The sequence below is a fragment of the Bos indicus genome, chromosome 1 (assembly GCF_029378745.1).
Source record: "Bos indicus isolate NIAB-ARS_2022 breed Sahiwal x Tharparkar chromosome 1, NIAB-ARS_B.indTharparkar_mat_pri_1.0, whole genome shotgun sequence".
Taxonomy (NCBI): domain Eukaryota; kingdom Metazoa; phylum Chordata; class Mammalia; order Artiodactyla; family Bovidae; genus Bos; species Bos indicus.
Window position 1 is genome coordinate 146,801,440 of NC_091760.1, and position 24,551 is coordinate 146,825,990.

Consider the following 24,551-nt stretch of genomic DNA (forward strand, 5'->3'; position numbering starts at 1 on the left):
AATGCCAAACATCTTAAAGGGCACCTAAAAAATGTCAAATATTTATTCAGCAACTGAAACAAGTTTTTTTCCTTCAGCAACTGAAACTGATTCTTACTGGCAGTCATTTAAAATGTTATTAAATATGAAGCTGTGATGGTTCATTTTTATGTATCAACTTGGCTAGGTATGGTGCCCAAGAGTTTGGTCAAATACTAATCTAGATGTTGCTGTGAAAGTATTCATTTTTGAGATGTGAGAGTGAAAGTGAAAGTTGCTCAGTCCTGTCTGACTCTTTGTGATCCCATGGACTGTAGTCCATGGAATTTTCCAGACCAGAATACTGGAGTGGGTAGCCTTTCCCTTCTCCAGGGGATCTTCCCAGTCCAGGGATCAAACTCAGGTCTCCCGCATTGCAGGCAGATTCTTTACCAGCTGAGCCGCCAGGGAAGCCCAAGAATACTGGCGTGGGTAGCCTATCCTTTCTCCAGGGGATCTTCCCAACCCAGGAATCAAACTGGGGTCTCCTGCATTACAGGTGGATTCTTTACCAACTGAGCTATCAGGGAAGCCCCTTTGAGATGTGAATAACATTTAAATAAATGGACTCTGAGTAACACGGATTGCCTTCCATAATGTGGGTGGGTCACATCCAGTTAGTTAAAGGACTTAAAGGAAAAAGTTTGAGATCCCTAAGAAAAAATTCTGCTTTCAGAATTTTTGGACTTCAGCCTTTGGACTGAAGATTGCAACATTAACTTTTGCTTGGGTCTATAAGCTTCTAGCCTTCCTGCTAATTTCAGATTTGCTACACCCCACATTCACATGAACCAATTTCTTAAAATCTTTCTCTCTCTCTCTCTTCACACACACAAACACACATCCTACTGGTTCTGTTTCTCTGGGGAACTGTGATTAATACAGAATTTTGGTAATTTTCAATTAAACAAACTAATTTAAAACTATTCTTTAGGCATCTTATTTCAAGAGACTTTTGGTTAAAATTCCTATGTTAAAGGTATAGATACAAAGCAGTTCAAATTCACTACAAAGTAAAGTGATCATTGTAGTCAACCATCATATGTCCAGCATTTATGGTAACATTTTGACAGTTTTTATAGCAGGTCTTTTTTAAAGTTTTTTAAAGTATGAAGTATTAAAAAAAAATAGTACTCTTGAGAGAGTCATTTCCTAGGCAGGTTGATAGGGAGTCTAGGGGTCCCCAAGGAGAGAGGGGTCTGGAATTCTCAAGGAGGAAGAAAGGACAAACTTCTTTTCTTTCTCCACATTCCTTAGGATTAGATAACAATAATGTATCCTGCCTAAGGACAGTCTTTGGATTAAACTTTCTGGCTAATTCTGTTATCTTAAAATGTAAATTATGGGAGTAGGTCTGGTGAGGTCTTTACAACCTCCAGACATTCTTTGGAGTATATAACTTCATTGCTAACACTAGCAAGCGGGTACTCTTTCTGCCCCCTTCTGATGCCTATGTCAGAAGCTTTCTCTATCTCCTTTATGCTTTAATAAAACTTTATTACACAAAAGCTCTGAGCGATCAAGCCTCGTCTCTGGCCCCGGATTGAATTCTCCTCCAGGGACCAAGAATCCCGGTGTATTCGCGTGATTCAACAACAACCTTTCATCTTGGGGGCTCGTCCGGGATCCTTCAGGACAAGGTAAGGATGCTTGGAGCTTGAGTTCTTTGTTCTCTTAGCGAACACGTTTTCTGCTGTGCTTTACTAACTCTACCGTGTGCTTGTGTGAATGAATGGCATGCCCTGTGTGAAGCAAGTAAGGAGCCCTGCTCTGCGGTTCCATGGTGATCTCATAGGGCTTATGGCAGAAACCTGTCAGGGCATTATACTGACCTGCCAATGCCAAGAGGCACCCAATGTCTCCTTCAGGAACCGACCAGAAATGGGCAAAGCGTGTGGACCGAACTCTCCTTTTTCGGTCAAACTTTTTGGTCTCTTTGACCATTTCATAACTCCTTGGGAATTAGAAGTACTAACCTAATCTATCGGATCATAGACTTTCAAGGGACTTGTAATCTATACTGTTATTGTGTACTGTGGTTTAGGTCCCAAACTTGGATTGGTATTCAAGAAAGTGCCTAGCCTCGCTAGGAATCGAAAGTTCGGAAGCTAGATGGAGCTCTAGCTCCCAGAACATCTCTGAGGTTAAAGGTTACTCAGATTGGGACTGCGATGGGTTTTTTTTCTTTGGTAACTCCGGCTCTTAGTGGATCAGAGGAGGCTATTATACTGGTGTGGTGATGCTTAGAAAGAACATCTCAGTTTTATGTTCGCGTCGGTCTTATTGTAGTCAGGAAATAATTAGGGTCGTGCACAGGCACTCAGGTGATGAATGTTTCCCACAGCGGTCTTAGCTTGGGAGGCATTCCAGAAGGTTACTCTAATTCACCACGGGTGACATCAGAGGCAAGCAAGATTAAGGGTGAAGAGCTGGACATCAAGTAGGGATGCTATCAAGTCTACCCCTGGTACATCCCCACCCCATCTCGGTGGTAGAACCGGGAGGGATGAGTACGGCGCCTGCATTGGTAAGGGACAGACTAAGTCCGACCAGGAAGGAAAAGCTTTTGGCGTAACATCTGTCTACACCCCCATCTAGAGCAGGGAGGGACGCCTCGGGTAGAAAAATGGCGCTCAATGGTCGCCTTTTTTATCTCTTACAGATGGGAGCTAACAATTCCAGCCTCACTCCTTTGAACTGTATCCTGAAAAACTGGGATAGATTTGATCCCCAGGGCTTAAAGAAGACACACCTGGTCTTCCTATGTGATACTGCATGGTCACGGTATCCTTTGGAGGATGGCGAACGGTGGCCAGTTGGAGGGCCTCTTAAGTATAATACTGTTCTACAATTAGACCGGTTCTGTAAGGAACAAGGGAAATGGGTAGAAGTAACATATGTGTTGCCCTTTTTCTCTCTGTGAAATATGCCAGACTTCTGTCCTAAGGGTATAGATTTGGGCGTGAAACCTTCAGCTCCCTCCTGTCCTCTTACTTTGCACCCATACCTGGGACTCCAAACTGGGATTCAAACTGCCCACATGGAGGTCCAAACAACTCCTGTCTCAGTACAACCTCAGACTACTCTGGTTTCAGTAGAAACTCAGACCATAGAAGTAAGAGATGAGATGGAGGACAGGAGACAAAGAGAAGAGGAAAAACAGGTTTCTCCAATCTATCCCTGGGATCATATGCGTAGAGCAGCCAGAGAGACTGAGGAACAGCCACACAAGCTGTTGCCTCTTTATGAAACACCCACTGGGAGAAATAATCAGTCTGTGAGAGTTAATAAGCCTTTCTCTTATCAAGAAATACAAAGAATCAAGGAGGATCTGGGAGACTATTTAGAGGACCCAGAAAAATATATTAGAGCTTTTAAAGGTGTTACTCTGCTTTATGACCTCACTTGGAAGGATGTGATGTATATCTTGGGACAAACGCTGACTCCCGAGTCAAAGACTCGAGTTTTGGGAAAAGCGGTTGCTTATGGAGATGAATGGCTTGGTAATGAATCAGTAGGGAAGAGGGAGAATGAGATAGCGGCCCTCCCCACTGGGAATCAGGTGGTCCCAACTATAGAACCAGACTGGGATTACAACACAGTTAAAGGAAGATGGGATCAGAGTCATTTTGTTAGATGTATTCTTGAAGCACTTAGGCAGGAGCGTTCTAAGCCTTTAAACTATGGCAAATTGGCAGACATAGAACAGGAGGAGAAGGAAGCTCCTGGTAAATTCCTAGATAGACTGAGAGAAGGCCTTCACAGATTCACTGAGATTGATCCCAAAAGTGAAGAGGGAAAAGTGATCTTAAAGGATAGATTTCTCACTCAGTCGGCTCCAGATATCCGCGGTAAGCTATTAAAACGGGCGTATGGACCAAATCAGTCTTTAGCTACTCTGTTACAACTGGCTCAGACAGTCTATTATGGTAGGGAATATGAGGAAAAGAAAGAAAGGCAAAAAAAGACAAAGGAAAAGGCGGAAGCCTTCGCCATGGCTATGAAAAACGTTCTTAAACAGCCTGAGAAAAATGCCCAGAGGGACCCAGGTGAAAAGGGATGGGCTTGCTATTACTGTGGAAAGGAGGGGCACCTCAAGTGGGATTGCCCTCAGGCATCTAAGCCGCCCCTGGCTCCATGTCTGTTCTGCAAAGGACCACACTGGAAGAGAGACTGCCCCCAGAGGCATAGGTCTCCGGGGTCGGACTCTCAAGACAATCAGGACTGAAGGTGCCCAGGGGTCCCCACACAAGCTCCCATCCTAATTACACCTGAGGAACCCCGGGTATTAATAGTTGTGGGGGGGCCAATCCGTCGATTTCCTTTTAGATACTGGGGCAACTTAATCTGTGCTTACTGAAACCCCTGGCCCACTTTCTTCCCGATCCGCTTCCGTAATGGGACTGTCTGGACGAGCCAAAAAGTATTATTTCAGTTATTCTTTATCTTGCAACTGGGATTCTGTGCTGTTTTCACACAAGTTTCTCATCGTGCCAGAATCTCCCTCACCCCTTTTGGGAAGGGATATACTGAGCAAGGTCCATGCCTCTGTTTTCATGAATATGGAGCCCTTCCTTTCTCTCCCTTTAGTTGAACAAAATGTAAATCCTAGAGTATGGGCTGATGGGAAATCTGTGGGTCGAGCACAAAATGCTATTCCTGTAGTTGTTAAGCTCAAAGACCTGCACGTATTTCCACATAAGAAGCAGTATCCACTGAAACCTGAAGTTAATGAAGGGTTAAAACCCATCATCGAAAATTTAAAGGAGCAGGGACTATTAATTCCCTGTAACAGTCCTTGCAACATTCCTATTTTGGGTATAAAGAAATCAAATGGTAAATGGAGACTAGTTCAAGATTTACGAATAATAAATGAGGCTGTAGTTCCTTTACACCCCATGGTGCCTAATCCTTATACTCTATTGTCTGAAATTCCTGAACGGGCCAAATATTTCTCAGTAATTGATTTAAAGGATGCCTTCTATTCAGTGTCTTTGGCGGAAGAAAGTCAATTTCTATTTGCCTTTGAAGACTCTACACAGCCAGCTTCTCAGTTAACCTGGACAGTGTTGCCCCAGGGATTTTGTGACAGTCCTCACTTATTCGGACAAAGTTTGTCACGGGATCTACAAAACTTTAATAGCTCTGAAGCAGTGGTGTTATAATATGTAGATGATATTTTGCTCTGTGCTGAGACAGAGAAAGCTTGTTTGTGAGCCTCAGAAGATTTCTTAAACTTTCTGGCAGGCTGTGGTTACAAGGCATCAAGAGAAAAGGCTCAGCTTTGTCAACAGTTGGTTAGATATCTGGGCCTAATCATATCAGAAGGAACTAGGGCCACAGGCCCTGAGAGAATTAAACCTATACTAAATCACCCCCTACCTATGACTTTAAGACAATTGAGAGGATTTTTGGGAATTACAGGTTACTGTCGCATTTGGATTCTGGGTTATGGGGAACTTGCCCGGCCTTTATATAAACTTATAGCTGAAACTCAGCAGGCCCAAACTGACAAACTGGTTTGGTCTCCAGAAACTCAAAAGGCTTTTAAGGTTATTCAGACTGCTCTCCTGCAAGCTCCAGCTCTGAGCTTGCCCAAAGGGTCAGAATTTAATTTGTTTGTCACTGAAAGAAAAGATGTGGCATTGGGAGTTTTGACACAACCCCGAGGGCCTCACCAGCAACCTATTGCTTATCTAAGCAGAGAATTAGATGTAGTTTCACGTGGGTGGCCCCACTGCCTAAGAGTAATTGGGGCAGTGGCTTTATTAGCACCTGAAGCTTTAAAAATAATTAATGGACGAAACCTTACTGTACTGACTTCTCATGATGTGAGTGGAATCTTAAATTCTAAGGTTAATATTTGGATGGCGGACAGTAGGCTTCTTAAGTATCAGTCATTGTTGTTAGAAGGACCAGTAACTAAGCTTAAAGTTTGTGGAAATTTAAATCCTGCCACTTTCCTTCCTGAGAAGGAAAATGAAACACCTGATCACGATTGTTCTCAATTCCTAACTTTAAACTATGTAGCTCAGGAGGATCTAATGGATACCCCATTAGACAATCCTGACATGGAAATATTTACAGGTGACAGTTCTTTTGTTGAGGATGGAAAACATAAAGCAGGTTACACCGTGGTGACTGCTGAACAGGTTTTGGAGGCAAAATCTCTCCCCCAGGGAACGAGTGCTCAGTTAGCGGAGCTTGTGGCTCTGACCCGAGCTCTAGAGTTAAGCAAAGGGCAGCGGATGGGCCTGATAATCTATGTGAGTCTACTTCTGCTGACTCCAAAAATTCTGAATCTGCTGTTGGATCCTCAAGACAATGTCTTCCTGTCCTGGGCTCACTCCTATGCTGCATTCCACAATCGGTCTAACTGCTGGGTCTGCGGAGTGCTCCCCTCTTCATCAGTGGAAGGCTTCCCGTGGTGGACATCCCCACTTCAAGGAAAAGACTTTGTCCAAGTCTGTGAATACCTTTGACAACAATCACATACGACGCCTCTTCTTCATCTGATGACATCTACCAACCCTAAAATGGACTGGTGCAACACTTTGCACTTTAACTATGGACATAATGTGACTTTTAATTTCGATTTTAACTTGTTTTAATGACTATGTTGCCTGCAACTGTAATTGTATAACTGGATTTGTTTCTAGTCACTTGAAAGCTTTTAAGTTACAAATGATTGCTCAAACTCCTGCTACTGTTGCAACTTCCTCCAGCTACTATTTGGGGTCCCTGGATCAGATATCCTCAATATGAGGATTAAGAGAATATGTTGCCTCACCAATTTAGGGACAATGCCCCTTGTCAGCTCAGAAGCAGTTATGGAATGAAAACGATGCCCCTTTTCCCTAGGCAACATAATTCTCCTAAAAGAAAAGGGGGGAATGAGAGAGTCATTTCCTAGGCAGGTTGATAGGGAGTCTAGGGGTCCCCAAGGAGAGAGGGGTCTGGAATTCTCAAGGAGGAAGAAAGGACAAACTTTTTTTTCTCCACATTCCTGAGGATTCTATAACAATAATGTATCCTGCCTAAGGACAGTCTTTGGATTAAACCTTCTGGCTAATTCTGTTATCTTAAAATGTAAATTATGGGAGTAGGTCTGGTGAGGTCTTTACAACCTCCAGACAGTCTTTGGAATATATAACTTCATTGTTAACACTAGCAAGGGGTACTCTTTCTGCCCCCTTCTGATGCCTATGTCAAAAGCTTTCTCTATCTCCTTTATACTTTAATAAAACTTTATTACACAAAAGCTCTGAGCGATCAAGCCTCGTCTCTGGCCCCGGATTGAATTCTTCTCCTCCGGGGGCCAAGAATCCTGGTGTATTCGCGTGAATCAACAACAACCTTTCACTCTTCAGTGGAGAGAATAACTGACTTTTAAGACTTTAAGATAGAGTGACTGTACTGAGGGAGAAGGCAATGGCAACCCACTCCAGTACTCTTGCCTGGACTGTGCTGAGACTGAATCCTCAGCAGATAAATAAGCCAACACCATATAAATAAGGATGCAGTGATCTCTTCTTCCCTGAAGAAGAGGCCCAACTTCTTCTGTGGCCAGTTGCCCAGGGCCCTGCATGTTCTCCATGCTCAGGGCCTAAAGAGCTCAGATGGAGAACCCCTCTTGGGGGGAGGCACCCACACTTGACTAGCAAGTGGCCACCAGGGCCTGGCATCCATGGTTCCCAGCTCTTCCTGCCCCTGTGTGACTCCCACCCACATGCAGTATGAGGATAGAACTGTCCAAAACGGAAAACTAGATATAGAACACTCAAACAGGATTTTGACACAATAATTAAAGACAACTTCAATAAGAGCTGAAACAAAGTGTTTTCTGGAAAACTCTGGAGCTTGATTCTGTTACGATTCATAACTACTGATAGAAAGTACAGATGTCAATTCATACAATACCTGAAGAAGCAAGTCTCCTTCAGAAAACAATTCTCCATGGACCTGTGCAAAAGGGTGCTCTCTTCTGGGGTTCATGGATGGGTCAGCAGAGCAGTCCACACTGCCGTCCTTTAGGGTGGCTGAGAAAGAGAACAGGTGTTATGAAGATGTTCTGTCCACCTGGGGCAGACAGGAGAACCCAGGTGACCCTGGTTCTCAGCTCAGAATGGCAGATGCGGCTCTGTCCCCTGGCACCTTGCGCTCTTCCCCAAAGGCTCCAGCGAGAGTGGCCATGTAATTAAAACCTGCCCCTCCACCTGGGAATAGGGCATCATTTCCCTCTTTGTCTGAACAGTTCTTACTGAAAGCTTCTCTGCAGGCAAAGCATTCATTCAATTCCAAATGCTGCCTCCTCTGAGGAAGACTCGCCATTTCTCCTGATGAAAGTTACTTGCTCCTCCGTCTCCTAGTAGTACGCAGGTGTCGTGTGCTGTTTCTGCCTGACCCATCAGACCAGGCTGGAGCAACCGATACAGCCTGTGATAGGAAGCTGCCTTTGTTTCATCACCTCCACCCATCTTGGTCTGAAACACCAGCTCTCACTGGACCAAGACACCAGCCTCCTCACTGATCTCCCTACTTCTACCTTTGTCCCAGGCAATCAAGCCTCTGAGCGGCAGCTGATGTTGCATCTCTTGCACTTGCACAGCACGTGATGCCACTTCCCTGCTCAGAAGCACCCAAAAGCTTCACATCACAGGACAAAATCATAATCCTGACCATGATGTATCAGTTTGATTTTGAGTAATTGGAGTTAGCAAGGAAACAGCTTCCCTGTACAGTCTCAGAGGTTGTAATCAGGACCCTGCACAGCTGTGTTCCATGACGTTTCCTGGGACCGGCTCCTTGGAGTTTGCCCTCTGCCCTTCTGGGCCCCAGCCTTTTCACTGTTTTCAGAACAGTCCATGCCCCTGTGCCAGGAGCCCTTCAGGTACTGCCCTCTGCCAAAAGGCTCCTCCTTCACGTGCCGTATGGGCTCAGCTGTCCTCAAGTGGCCTCCCGCTCCACAGTGTTGATCAGCAGCACCCGCCACTCTGCCCTGGCCCCCTCAGCAGCCCCGCTGAACCTGCACCTGATGTCTTATTGTGCATCTGTCTCTGGATTCACAGTCTGCTTCCTCCACTCCTAACCTCCGTGCTGACAGGTCTTTGCTCCCCGTGAGCCCCAGCACCTGCAGAAGAGCCCAGAGTGTGATGTGCCTTCACGTGCTCTGCAGGGTGAGGGGGGCAGACAGATGTCACATGCTGGGCCTTTATCCTGGCATTGCCAAGGGCTGAGATCATTGCCGTGTTTGTGCACAAGGAAAGCAACAGGACTTGGGTTCGGGGATCACAGGCAAGGGAAGAAGCAGGTTCCCTGGACAGGCCTCAGGGGTTGGGGGTCACTTCTCTGTCCTTGTCCTCTATTCCACAAATCTAAGGTGAGTGTCCTCCAACCATAAATTCCAAACCCCATTTCCCTGTATCTGTAAAACAAAAAGAACATGGCCCCACGAGGTACACAGGTATATCCATTCTATACAAACCACCCTGAGTTCTAGCAGTGAGCCAGAAAAATGAGCCAAGGTTTTTTTCATTTCACATTTCTTGGTGTTCTCTTTAAGTAAGACTGACTGTATGAGTCCCAGAGATATTTAGCTGGGTAAACACAAGATTTATTACTAATGCAGATAAGGAGGTAATTTCATGATTTATTTGACAATGAATGACTCTTCAGTGCAAACTCTGGAAACTCCTCCCCTTAGAATCATCAGTAATATTGGTGACTGTATTTTTTTATCTCAAAGATGAAGTCTGAAAACAAAAAAGCCTTATCTAAAAAACCCTATCGGACCAGCACATGCATAAGTAGTAGAACAGTGTCTGACATTAGAAACACAGGTTGGCACTTGCCTCATAAACAAGTCGTCCTTTAGTTTACACAGAAAACAGCATCACATGTGAACTTCTAAAGTCTTCGGGAAAGTGGCAAAGACACACTAGCAAGCTCGTTAAAAGTCCTCAGGAAGAGGGCTTTCCTTTTGTCACATGGACTTGGCCACAGTACGCCAACACAACAGCTTCTGGACATCAGAGCAACACGGACTGATACAAACTCAGTCCATGGTCTGTATAGAATGGAGCTGTGTACCTCGTGGGGCCGTGTTCTCTTTGTTTTTACATATACAGGGAAATGGGGTTTGGAATTTATGGTTGGAAGGTACTCACCTTGGATTTGTGGAATAGAGGACAAGCACAGAGAAAAGGTGACCCCAAACCCTGGGGTCTGTCCAGGGCAGCTGCTCCTTCCCTTGCCTGTGACCCTCGAACCCAAGTCCTATTAGAGGCAGGACGAATGGCTGCCGTGTTCCCCAGACTCTGAAGAGAGTTTTTGCAATCAAGGGATTTAAGGCTCAAAATGCCCCCTAGTCCAGGTATCACTGTATTATGTTACATACGTTAGTATTATTCCTCAGGGACACGAGCTTCCTGAAGGAGGGAAACCTGGCCCCTGTAGATAAGCCCCCTCCCCACCCTTCTTTCTCCTCTGTTGCTCTCATTAAGCTTCTTCCAGCCAAAGAGTCAACACATTCCTCTTTGTCTACAAACTTAATGTCTTGACAAATGTATTTTTGTCCTTCCTCAAACCTCTTGAAGGAAAAGCACCTGCAGTTGGGTAAGACAAACTACTATTAAGATGTCTGGCTTTCATTGACCAGCTATTTCACTCAAGCCCCCAGATGTTTTCCTTCCATTCCTCTCAAATGTTTACCAAAGACGGGCTGTGTTTAAGGCTGCATGAAGAACACGGGAATGGTGAGAGAGGCACTTTTGGGCTCGGAGGTGGTGGGTAGAAAGCACCACCTGAAGTGCTGTGGCCTGAGGTGCTCCATCCAGCGGGAGGGGCCCCCAGCTCCAGGATGTCTTCCTGGAAGAAACAGCACGTGGAACAGCCCTTGAAGGACGGGCAAGATGCCGACAGCCAGTGCTTTCTGTCAGAGCTCACCCCAGGATGTCCCCAGAGGCACAGCTTGCGTGCACCTCCCCACCGTGCACTCAGGGTCCCGTTCCTCGTCACGGAGCCCAGTACCTTCCTCCTGTCCCAGTCTCTGAGGCCATAAACATCCTGAAGCGGGTGAAAGGCTGCTCCCATTTCCACGCTTTTGTCTCCAGGTGAGTCCCACCCCAGCCCAAGGTCTCACCAGTCCTTCCCAAGGAGACCCAGGCTGTTGCCTGCAAACATTGCAGGAAGCGAAGACGAATACAAATTCGAACTGTAGGAAGGGGCCTTGAAGACAAGTCTCTCTGGTGAGCTGCAATTAGCACCTTTCAGATTTCAGGAAATATGGGGAAAAGCAAGATGAAAATCCAAAAGCCACAGAGAGATCTTATGATTCAGTGTTTTGGTAGCATTTTCTTTTCAGTATAAAATAAGAGGTGGTGACGGGCTGTTAACACTGGTGCAGAAATCATCCTTCACTGGGGTGGCTCAGCCCAACCCAAAGCCCCCAAACCCCTGTGCTCTGGCTGAGGATTCAGGGTGGTGGCTCACATCACTCAAAGAGGGAACTGCTGGAGAGCAGTGACGGCAGGGACTGAAAAGAGCGGGAAACTCGGTCCTGAGGGGTCAGCTGAGCAGCTGCATATCACACGCTCTGCTTCAGGATGTTCAGAAAAAAGGAAAGTGTGTTCTGGTCAAGAAACAATGGAAGCGTGGAGGGGCTTGAGGAGAGAATGTGACAGGCAACCGGAGGCGGAGTAGACACACCATGGAGGAGATGCCAGGGTCTTGGGTCACAGGAAGACACAAGATTCCAGCCTCTCAGAACACACACCGATCTCACGAGTACCCTAGCAGAGCAGAAGCCCTCAGTGATGCTCCAAGCCTCTTTTCTACTTTCAAGGAATGGATCACCATCTCTATGTCTGTAGTGAACACCTCTTCAGAAATATTTGATAAGAAAAAAGATCCAAAGATTAAAAATGAATAAACATGTTTAATGATCTCATAGGCACAGCTCTTGTTCAAGGAAAGCATCTTACAACCACAAAAATACCTGTTAAGTGATACGGCTCTGATTCTTGGAAAGAAATCCAAAGGCTGCTGAAGCTGCCTGTGCTTGTCCAGACCAGCATCAGAGATGGAGCAGCCTTGAGAAACAGCTGAGTCTGGCTTGAAATTAGAAGAAAGTCATTTGTTTGAAGAGATCTGTGTGTCATTTTATTATTTAGCAACTCAATAACAAACAAACAGCCTTCTTTGTCATCACAGAGTCCAGTGGAGACCAGGGGTATCCCTACCTGCGAGCTCTGGGCCAGGAGCCCTGCAGCATCCCCGGGTCAGATGTTGCTGGTTGTCTGGGAGGATAAAGGTGTGGGAGGGAGGAATTCTGCAGAAGGAATTCCATGCTCCAGCAGCCTTGCACCAAGGAGTCCTGAGAAATAGGACTTTCTTCTCTTCAAAGTGAGACATCTGGGCAGGCTTCAGGCTGGCAGGGGTCCAGAGTGCCCACACCCTCTGATTCTACACACACCCCTTCTCAGGCTCCTTAGCCTCCTGCCATGCTGAGGGGTAATGTGCTTGTCCGCCAGGCAGGGCAGCCCCAGCAGGCCATCCCCCAGGTCCCCAGAGGGGCATGAGCAGTGGGCTCCTGTCCAGCCATGTGCTTTTCCCATCTCTCCGGCAGAACCTCCTCACCTGCTTTCTCTACAGGACAGTGAGCCCCAGAGAGTCCAAGGCCCAGGTGATGCCCACCCAGTCTCCTCCAGCTCAAGTTCACGGTGTCATACTACTTCCTTCTGTGGCAGAAGAGGCTCTGCCCAGTGCGGAGCTGGCTGGGCCCTAGCTCTGTCTCTGGCTGCTCTGCCACCTTGGTGTATTCTTGACCTCTCTGAGGTCATCTTTCCTCATCTGACTGGAATATGGTGACAGGGTACCACAGTCAGATACCTGCACAGAAGGCCTGGCTCAGAGAGGATGCTCAGAAATGGCACTTCTTTCTCACGGATGCTGAGTCACAGAGAAAGAGTGAGAAACCGGAGTGGTGAGCATGTATCAGGTAACAAGGGTTAACCTTTAGTAGTGACATTGTTGGCACATGGCCCTTCTGGAGGTGGGGGCACAGGGAAATGCCCCCTGAAGCAGGTGGACACATCTACTCCATTTACTGACCATCCAGTGGCTGGACAGAGAAATGGCATGAGGGCAGGAGGTACTGAGGGTGGGACAGAAAGATCACGGTTGACACAACATGGTCAGAATAAATCACAATATTCCCAGAGCCACACAGATCTTGAGTCAAAGCCCATTAGGTCAACTTCAGACTTTAGGTCAGCGACTGCATTAGAGAGGTCGGAAGAAGAAATGTGCCAGTGGGGGAGCTCTCCTTGTGCTGGGAGGGGTGCCACAGGAACGCGAAGAGGCTCTGCTCACATCCCTTGCTCCTGGGAAGCTCTGCACTCTGCCAGCTTCTGGAGCCTTGGGGCAGGGTCGTGGGAGGGGAGTAGGGAGTAAGTGGAGGGAAATCCCCCAACCACGTCCAAGCAGATGGTTGCTCTGCAGTCCTGGTCTGCAGAGCCTCTCCTGGCATCTCCAGAGTCCCTGGGGGGATGAATGCCTGTCTAATTGCAGGACTAGATGTCCAGGCCCATCTTAGCTTTTATTGTTGCCACTTCTCAAGTGACCAGTGAAAGGCCGGGTATGGACCCTCGCTGCTCAAGGTGTGGTCTGGGGCTGGGCCCTGAGAGCCTGTCTGAGATACAAGTACAAAGCCAACCTCCCACACTCCCACGGTGACTGCAATCTGTCCCGCGGGCAAGTGCACATCACAGTTTGGGGCGCCATGTGCACTTGGCCGGCTCCCCTGCTCTGCTGCCTGCCTTCCCACCTCCGGGGGTTTGCACGCTCCTCACTGCCCACCTGGTGGACAGTCTTGGCAGGAGGGACCACCTTTGGGGTCCCCTCCTCTCTGCTCCCAGTGAACAAGTCTCCTCATTGCTGGTCCCAGTCTGGGACTGAGTTGACATCTGCCCAGAGCGGTTGGAGTTGTGGTTTCTGCTACTGGCAGCCCAGAGTGTCCTGACTGAAATGCACCTACTGATCATTGTTGTTCAGCTGTTAAGTCATGCCTGATTCTTTGCAACAGCCTAGACTGCAGCACACCAGGCTCCCTGTCCTTCACTATTGCCCAGAGTCAGCTCAAACTCAGATCCATTGAGTCAGTGATGCCATCCAACTATCTTGTGTTCTGCTGCCCTCTTCTCCTCTTGCCCTCAGTTTTTTCCCCAGCATCAGGGTCTTTTTGAATGAGCCAGCTCTTCACATCAGGTGGCCAAAGTATTGGAGCTTCAGCTTCAGCATCAGGCCTTCCAATCTATATTCAGAGTTGACTTCCTTTAGGACTGTTGGTTGGATCTCCTTGCTGTCCAAGGGGCTCTCAAGAGTCTTATCCAGCACCACAATTCAAAAGCATCTATTCTTTGGTGCTCAGCTTTCTTTATAGTCTAACTCTCACATCCATACATGACTACTGGAAAAACCATAGCTTTGACCAGACAGACCTTTGTCAGCAAAGTGATGTCTCTGCTTTTTAATACACTGTCTAGGTTTGTCAAAGTTTTCCTTCCAAGGAGCAAGCATCTTTTAAATTCATGGTTGCAATCACCATCCGTAGTGATTTTGGAAAACAAAATCTGTCACTGTTTCCACTTTTTCCTCTTCTATTTTCCATGAAGTGATGGTACTGGATGCCATGATCTTAGTTGTTTGAATGTTGAGTTTTAAGCCAGCTTTTTCACTCTCCTCTTTCACCTTCATCAAGAAGCTCTTTAGTTCCTCTTTGCTTTCTGCCATTAGAGTGCTAACATTTGCATACGTGAGGTTGCTGATATTTTCCCCAGCAATCTTGATTCCAGCTTGTGCTTCATCCAGCCTGGCATTTAGCATGATGTACTCTGCATCTAAGTTAAATAAACAGGGTGACAATATACAGCCTTGACGAACTCCTTTCCCAATTTGGAACCAGTCCGTTGTTCCATGTCCGGTTCTAACTATTGCTTCTTGATCTGCCTACAAGTTTTTCAAGATGCAGGTAAGGTGGTCTGGTATTTCTATCTTTAAAGAATTTTCCACAGTTTGTTGCGATCCACACAGTCAAAGGCTTTAGCATAGTCAGTGAGGCAGAAGTAGATGTTGTTCTGGAATTCTCTTGCTTTCTCTATAATCTGATGAATATTGGCAATTTGATTCCTGGTTCCTCTGCATCTTCTAAACCCAGCTTGTATATCTGGAAGTTCTTGGTTCACATACTGCTGAAGCCTGACTTGGAGAATTTTGAGCATTACTTTGCTAGCATCTGAAATGAGTGCAATTGTATGGTAGTTTGAACATTCCTTGACTCTGCCCTTCCTTGGAACTGAAATGAAAACTGACCTTTTCCAGTCCTGTGGCCACTGCTGAGTTTTCCAAATTTGCTGATGTATTGAGTGAAACACTTTCATAGTATCATCTTTTAGGATTTGAAACAGCTCAGCTGGAATTCCATCACCTCCACTAGCTTTGTTTGTAGTGATGCTTCCTAATGCCCACTTGACTTCACACTCCAGGATGTCTGGCTCTAGGTGAGTGACCGCTCCACTGTGGTTACCCTGGTCATTAGGACCTTTTTTTTTTGTATAGTTCTTCTGTGTACTCCTGCCACCTCTTCTTAATTTCTTTTGCCCCTGTTAGGTCCTTACTTTTCCTGCCCTGTATCGTGCCCATCCTTACATGAAATATTCCCTTGATATCTCCAATTTTCTTGACGAGATCTCTAGTCTTTCCCATTCTGTTGTTTTCCCCTCTCGCTATGACAAGGCCATGATCCATGAAGAGGCTCTCTGTTTCCTAGACAGTAAATGATGAAGGCAAACTAGCCTCTGCCCTTTCAGGCATCTTGGGAGGAACACAAGGACAGTCCCAGAATCTTCTTGACTGGATGGCCAGAGCCATCAAGGATGTCACAAAAGGCCAGGAGGCAGGGGAAGAGGAGAAGAGGAGGAAGGAGGGGACCCAGTTGGGAGGAGAGGAGGGCAGGGGACTCTGGGGGTGCTGGGGTAAGGCAGGCGATGAAGATGGGAGGTCACAGCCATGAGTGGTCTGGAGGTGGGGGACAGGAGAAAGGCCAGGCAAGGCCTTGAAGGGCAGCCTTTTACATTATCCAGAATGGGAAAGATGGTCCTAGCCCCCAGTCTCAGGCCATGGCAGGAGGCTGCTAGGCCATTAGAGTGGCAGCCAAGTGGACTGCATGGCCGGGATGGGCCAGGACCCAGTGGACAGCGACATGTCCTCGGAGGAGCCCCGATAGGTGTGGATCCTGGGCTCAGCCCTCCCGCCCTCTTGAGGGTCCAGCAGGAGTGAGCACTGTTTTCCCAAGCTGGCTCCTGAGGTGACACATGTCTCTCCCAGATGCTCCACTCCTGCCTGGATGGGAAATGGCTGTCCCCTCACCATTCGGATGAGGGACCCAGAGGAAGAATGTGCAGTTAGTGGGAGAGCCAGGACTTGGACACAGAGCTCTGAGCAGACCAGATTTGGTCTGGGGTAAGGACCACGGTGTCTCACGTGAAAACAACATGTGACCCTGTGAAGAAAGCAGCTCTCCAGGGCAGATCAAGGACACACAGGCACATTTTCCTTCAGGATGACTCGTGGGGAGGTCAGACCCAGGGCAGAGGTTGGGTCTGCCGCTGTTGGCAGCCTGCCAGCACAGCTGAGTGGGTGAGGACAATCTCCCATGCTCCTTGGCGCCCCCTGGGGATGTCTGGAGGTGGACAGGCCCTGGCACTACAGCCTGGGGATGGAGAGAGGTGAGCAGAAGGCAAGACATTCAGGGCCTTCATGTTCTGAGAGGGCTGGGCCCTCTGCCTCCCTCCCTACAAAGAATCCCAGCCCTTTTGGAATTCACGTGACATGAAATGAGCCAACTTAAACTAGCAGTTCAGTGGCATTTAGCACATTGAAAACACTGTGCAGCCACCACCCCTATCTAGTTCCCAAACACTGTCAGCACCAAAGTGAGACCCGGTACCTCCTTAGGAGCGCCTACAGCCCTGCCCCAGCCCGTGGCCACCACCTCAAAGGTGTGTGACCATGCTGTGTACATTCCACAGCATTATTGTACAGCATTAAACACTTACTCCCTGGAGGAGGAAATGGCAACCCACTCCAGTATTCTTGCCTGGAGAATCCCATGGACTGGGGAGCCTGGCAGGCTATAGTCCATGGAGTTGCAAAGAGTCAGACACAACTTAGCAACTATACAGAAACAGTTACCACTGCATTTCGGGTAAAGTTTCCTAATTCTCAGTGAATTATCAGAGTCAACTAGATCTAATCAATTTTTGAATTTCTCTTTTGAGCAGTTGTAACAATTTATAACACAGCATCCTGTCCAAGACTCTTCTGTTCATTCTCCCAGAACTTGGCTCTCAGAGTTGGAAGGGCACACACTCTCTTCCAGAGCACACGGGAACAACAACCTCGTCTGTGCTCACCCACGTCACCCAATCCCTGGAACACAAGTTTCATTTGCAGGAAGGGGTTAAGACCACCTCGTCGTTCAGCAACAGCACACAGAAGTGAATGGGCAGTGGGTCCAGGAGCGGGACACTGTGCCCACCACATGATAGAGAAGTTTAGAAGAGGAAGTTTCCCAGAAGACAAGAAAAAAAATATCCTGCTTTCAGAAGAATGAGCCCTTCTTTCTGAGCCAAAGTTCTGCAAGGTGATGGAACACTTGGATTCTCACAAGAAATGACAAAGCAAAGGAAGGAAAGAAGATGGGTGTACACTCAGGCTGCTGTGCAGAAGATAGCTAGGCAGGGACCCTGTGTGCCTCTTCTGTGGGCAGCCTGAGAGATGACGTGGAGCCTGGGATTTGCACGTCAGGTTGGGCACTGACACATCTGTGTTCTGGTTCACCCATCACACCTGTGTTGGGCATGGTACCTCCCACCTCTGCCTGAGATTCAAAAGCAATGACGTAGCTTTTGCCTGTACAGAAAGCTAACCCCAAGCGCTGGTGTCCATGGCCTCCACTCACGTCTTGTCTTGGAATCACAGCTGCCACCTACCTGTGAAGTAGCTCTTCACCTTCAGGTAGCCCACGATCAGCCTGAGGACGGAGAGCTTGTCAAGTCGGGCTCGCACATCTTCAGGGAAGGGCAGCAAGCTGCTGAGTTTGCCCAGCTCTTGATTGAGGCGGTCCCGGTGTCGTTTAGAAGGGTTGGACTTAGCACCCTCTGGAGGTTGTGGCCTAGGACTTGCAGAAAGAGAAAAGTGGTCATCGTCCCATCCTCCTCTGCAATTTATTTAAAAAACAAGCAAACAATTTTTATTGGAGTGTAGTTGATTGACAATGTTGTGTTAGTTTCAAATGTACAGCAAAATGAATCAGTTACAAATGTATATATATCCACTCTTTTTTAGATTCTATTAGGTCATTAGAGTGTTGAGTAGAGTTTCTTGTGTATAAAGTTATCTTCTTTATGTACAGTTGTATGTATATCTCCCAGTTTATCCCTTCCCTTTGCAATTTCACTTCTGCATTACTCACGAGACTCCTGGAATTCTAAAATCCCTGGAGTTTCTGAGGCAGGAGCCCTGTCTCTAGTTTTAGCTTCTGTTGGTCTATAAAGCCCTGTTGCAGCTCTGCCCACTGCCCTCCTGGCTGCGGACCTTGGTCACAGACGGGGCTGTCTCACATGGTACATGCAGGTTAGACCTGGTGGCCCTCAGAGCACCAGGCCTGATGCTTTGATTATTTGTCCCTCCTCATTTCCCATGGCCTGACATATTTGGATTCATATTAAGTTAGGAAATCTCTATATTGCAATCAACACAGAGAAGATGGAAATTATACCTTATTAATAATTGAGCCACACGCACAAGCGTATAGTCTGTATCTGTATCTATCAATCTGTAGACTTTTTTTGCACACACACACACACACACACACCCCAGATCAAAATATAATCAAATTGCTGAAAGCCAGTGATGGAGAGAAAGGTCTTAAAAGCAGCCAGTGGAAAAAGACAGATTATACACAGATGAATAAAGAGAATGGATGCAGGCTTATCACCAGGAAGCACGTGCTCCAGAAGGCAACACCCTAGGAGCAGGAGACAACCCAGAATCCCAATCTGGAGAAGGTCCTTCAAGAGAGAGAGCAAAGTAAAGACATTCTCAGACAAACAAAACTGTAAAGAATGTATCTACAGAATATCTGAGCTATAATAAGTACTAAAGAATAGCTTAAGCTGGAGGAAAATGTTACTAGACAAAAATGTGGATCTACGTGAAAGAATGAACAATGTTGCTGATAAAAATGAGGTTAAGAACTAGGCAAATTTCATTTGAAAGATACTTGACTGCTCAAAGAAAAATTAGTAGTGTTGCCTGTGGGGTAGAAGTGAAATGTATCAAAACAACAGCACAGAGACTGGGACAGGAAACATCAGGTTACTGAGGGAGGTATGTACAACACCCATGGAGGTATTTAGTAATAAGATTTACATTTCAACCTTATGGCAACCGCTGAAAAATAAAGTACAGCTGATAAGGCACAAAAAGACATGAAGTGCTAACGGTATTAACTCCGGAGGAAGAAAGGAAAGAGGACAATTACCAAAGCATGGCGGACAGAGATGGCTTTACCACATTGAATCTTAACCTTTCTACCAGCCTTGTATCGGGTCGATTTGCTACCATGACTGTATATTTACCTTTAGCAAGAAGATTTTTCCTTTTGTAACTTCCATATTTCTTGTTGCGTCCTTTGCTGTTCTGCTTGGAGAAGCCCCTTTCACATTTCTTACAAAACTGGTTTGGTGGTGCAGAGCTCTTAGTTTCTGCTAGTCTGTAAACTTTTGATCTCTCCATCCAATCCAAATGAGAGCCTTGCCACATAGAGTATTGAATATAGGTCTTTCCCTTTCATGATTTTAGCTATATTGTGCCACTCCCTTCTGGTCTGCAGGGTTTCTGCTGAAAAAGTCAACTAATAACCTCATGACGGTTCCTTGTATGTTACTTGTTGCTTTTCCCTACTGCTTTTAATGGTCCCTATATTTAACTTTTGCCTTTTTAACACAGGATATCTTGGCATGGTCTTGTTTGGGACTCTCTGAGCCTCCTGAACTTGAATATTTCTCTCTTTTCGCAGGTTAGGGAAGTTTTCAGCTATTATGCTTTCACATGTGTTCTCTGCCCCTTACTCTCTCTTTTCTCCTTTCAGGACCCCTATAATGTGAACGTTAGTACCCTTGATGTTGTTCCAGAAGTCTCTTAAATTGTCCTCACTTCTTTTAATCTTTTCTTCTTTTTTTCTGTTCAGCTTCAGTGATTTCTACTACTCTGTCTTCCAGTTCATTGATCTGTCCCCTGTATCATATAATCTACTGTTGATTACTTCTAGTGTATTTTTTATTTCAGTTACTGTATTCTTCATCTCTCTTTCTTCTTTATATTTTCTAATCCTTCGTTAAAACTCTTAACTTCTCTTTTATTTTTCTCCCCAGTTCTTTGACCATCTTTGATCAATACCTTGAACTCTTCAACAGGTAGATTTTTCATCTCCATTTCACTTCCACTGAACTTTCATTGTCCAAAGCTCAGAGTAAAATACAGATGACCTGTGTTTCTAGCTCCTGTGACAAGCTTACAAGGCTGAGTTCTTTCATTTCGAATAGATTCCTCAGTCACCTCATGTTTTCAATTTTGTGTATTTCATAAGTTGGTTATGTTTGCTGACCTTGAATAAGTGGCCTTTTGTGGGAGATGCTCTATGTGTCCCAGTGGTGCACTCCCCTCTGGCCCAGGGATACCCGCGATGGGCTGCATGGGTCCTTCTGTTGTGGTGGGCTATGTGGGAGGCCTGGGAGACTTAGCTGGTCCCCCATCTGGTTGACAAGCCCTGCTTTGTGTCAAGGCTGCTGGCCCCTGGGGGTGGGCCTGGGTCATGAGGCTGTTGGCTGCAGAGACTCTGGGGGCCCTGGAGCTGCTGCTGGCCCACTGGCATGTGGAGTTAGATTCTGAGACTCCTGGATCTAGTGTCCACCTGCTGGTGGGCTGGGCTGGTTCCTGACACAGCTGGCTTTGGGGTCTGGAGTTTCCCAAAGATGGTGTTGGTACTCTGGTGGGTGTGTCCAGATCCTAGGGCGGCTGGTTGAGGGTCCAAGGTGCCCCACCATTGAAGTTAGTCTGCTGGTGGGTGGGCTGTGTCCTATGCAGCAGGCTTATCCTGAGGCTCCCAGGACTGGTTCCAACACGCTGGTGTGTGGGACTGCTCCTAGCACTAATAAGCTAGAAGGAGTACAAGTACAGTAAGACAGCCTGTTTATTTAACTTTTATGCAGAGTACATCATGAGAAACGCTGGGCTGGAAGAAGCACAAGCTGGAATCAAGATTGCTGGGAGAAATATCAATAACCTCAGATATGCAGATGACACCACCCTTATGGCAGAAAGTGAAGAAGAACTAAAGAGCCTCTTGATGAAAGTGAAAGTGGAGAGTGAAGAAGTTGGCTTAAAGCTCAACATTCAGAAAACTAAGAACATGGCATCTGGTCCCATCACTTCATGGCAAATAAATGGGTAAACAGTGGAAACAGTGTCAGACTTTATTTTTTTGGGCTCCAAAATCACTGCAGATGGTGATTGCAGCAGTGAAATTAAAAGACGCTTTCTCCTTGAAAGGAAAGTTATGACCAGCCTATATAGAATATTGAAAAGCAGAGACATTACTCTGCCAACAAAGGTCTGTCTGGTCAAGGCTATGGCTTTTCCAGTGGTCATGTATGGATGTGAGAGTTGGACTGTGAAGAAAGCTGAGTGCCGAAGAATTGATGCTTTTGAACTGTGGTATTGGAGAAGACTCTTGAGAGTCCTTTGGACTGCAAGGAGATCCAACCAGTCCATTCTGAAGGAGATCAGTCCTGGGTGTTCTTTGGAAGGACTGATGCTAAAGCTGAAACTCCAGTACTTTGGCCACCTCATGCGAAGAGTTGACTCATTGGAAAAGACTCTGATGCTGGGAGGGATTGGGGGCAGGAGGAGAAGGGGACAACAGAGGATGAGATGGCTGGATGGCATCACTGACTTGATGGACATGAGTTTGAGTGAATTCTGGGAGTTGGTGATAGACAGGGAGGCCTGGCATGCTGCAATTCATGGGGTCACAAAGAGTCGGACATGACTGAGTGAGTGAACTGAACTGAACTGAAGACAAGTACAACCGTACTTGTCAGTACCAGTGGTAGAGCAAACTCCCACAAATGGCTCTCCCCCTGTCTGTGTCCCTAGGGTGAGCTGCAGTTGCTTCCTGTCTCTCCAGGAGACTCTCTAAGATCAGGAGGTGGATCTGACCCAGTGTCCTTTCAAATGACTGCTTTTGTCCAGGGTCCTGGAATGCACAAGACTTTCTGTACACCCTTTGAGAGTGGGGTCTCTATTTTCTTCTTTTTTTTTTCTTCTAATTTTATTTTATTTTTAAACTTTACATAATTGTATTAGTTTTGCCAAATATCAAAATGAATCCGCCACAGGTATACATGTGTTCCCCATCCTGAACCCTCCTCCCTCCTCCCTCCCCATACCATCCCTCTGGGTCGTCCCAGTGCACTAGCCCCAAGCATCCAGTATCGTGCATCGAACCTGGACTGGCAACTCGTTTCCTACATGATATTTTACATGTTTCAATGCCACTCTCCCAAATCTTCCCACCCTCTCCCTCTCCCACAGAGTCCATAAGACTGTTCTATACATCAGTGTCTCTTTTGCTGTCTCGTACACCAGGTTATTGTTACCATCTTTCTAAATTCCATATATATGCGTTAGTATACTGTATTTATGTTTTTCCTTCTGGCTTACTACACTCTGTATAATAGGCTCCAGTTTCATCCACCTCATTAGAACTGATTCAAATGTATTCTTTTTAATGGCTGAGTAATACTCCATTGTGTATATGTACCACAGCTTTCTTATCCATTCATCTGCTGATGGACATCTAGGTTGCTTCCATGTCCTGGCTATTATAAACAGTGCTGCGATGAACATTGGGGTACACGTGTGTCTTTCCCTTCTGGTTTCCTCAGTGTGTATGCCCAGCAGTGGGATTGCTGGATCATAAGGCAGTTCTATTTCCAGTTTTTTAAGGAATCTCCACACTGTTCTCCATAGTGGCTGTACTAGTTTGCATTCCCACCAACAGTGTAAGAGGGTTCCCTTTTCTCCACACCCTCTCCAGCATTTATTATTTGTAGACTTTTGGATCACAGCCATTCTGACTGGTGTGAAATGGTACCTCATAGTGATTTTGATTTGCATTTCTCTGATAATGAGTGATGTTGAGCATCTTTTCATGTGTTTGTTAGCCATCTGTATGTCTTCTTTGGAGAAATGTCTATTTAGTTCTTTGGCCCATTTTTTGATTGGGTCGTTTATTTTTTTGGAATTGAGCTGTAGGAGTTGCTTGTATATTTTTGAGATTAGTTGTTTGTCGGTTGCTTCATTTGCTATTATTTTCTCCCATTCTGAAGGCTGTCTTTTCACCTTGCTAATAGTTTCCTTTGATGTGCAGAAGCTTTTAAGGTTAATTAGGTCCCATTTGTTTATTTTTGCTTTTATTTACAATATTCTGGGAGGTGGGTCATAGAGGATCCTGCTGTGATGTATGTCAGAGAGTGTTTTGCCTATGTTCTCCTCTAGGAGTTTTATAGTTTCTGGTCTTACGTTTAGATCTTTAATCCATTTTGAGTTTATTTTTGTGTATGGTGTTAGAAAGTGGTCTAGTTTCATTCTTTTACAAGTGGTTGACCAGATTTCCCAGCACCACTTGTTAAAGAGATTGTCTTTAATCCATTGTATATTCTTGCCTCCTTTGTCAAAGATAAGGTGTCCATATGTGCGTGGATTTATCTCTGGGCTTTCTATTTTATTCCATTGATCAATATTTCTATCTTTGTGCCAGTACCATACTGTCTTGATAACTGTGGCTTTGTAGTAGAGCCTGAAGTCAGGTAGGTTGATTCCTCCAGTTCCATTCTTCTTTCTCAAGATCGCTTTGGCTATTCGAGGTTTTTTGTATTTCCATACAAATTGTGAAATTATTTGTTCTAGCTCTGTGAAGAATACTGTTGGTAGCTTGATTGGGGTCTCTATTTTCTATAGCCCTCTGGCTCTCCTGAAAGTAAACCCTGCTGGCCTTCAAAGCCAAACTTCTGGAGGCTTGTTTGCCCAGTGCAGGAGCCCCAGGACTCCTCACTCTTAGGGAGAACCTCTTGCAACTATAATTATCCTCCCATAGGTGAGTTGCCTACCTGGGATATTGAACTTGACCAATCCCCGACTCTGCCTCCTCACATCTTGTTGTGGTTTCTTTTTTATATCTTTAGTTGTAGAAGATCTTTTCTCCTAGCCGTCAGGTCTTTCTCATCAATAGCTGCTTTGTAAACAGTTGTAACTTTGGTGTTCCTGTTGGAGAAGGTGAGCTTAGGGTCTTCCTACTCTGCCATCTTGGCCACTCCCTAAATCAACTGGAATTCTCAATAATTGGAAAA

The 24,551-nt window shown here is 46.1% G+C and overlaps 1 protein-coding gene across 1 annotated transcript in view; it reads right to left on the reverse strand.

The window, feature by feature from the left end:
• LOC109563394 (aryl hydrocarbon receptor-like) overlaps positions 1–24,551 on the reverse strand; it is a 50,755-nt gene that overhangs the window by 21,082 nt on the left and 5,122 nt on the right. The window contains exons 2-3 of the mRNA XM_070796502.1: positions 18,069–18,256; positions 7,939–8,057 (exon numbers count right to left, since the gene is read on the reverse strand). Of these exons, the coding sequence (XP_070652603.1) occupies positions 7,939–8,057; positions 18,069–18,256 (307 nt within the window). The remainder of the gene's footprint in view (positions 1–7,938; positions 8,058–18,068; positions 18,257–24,551) is intronic.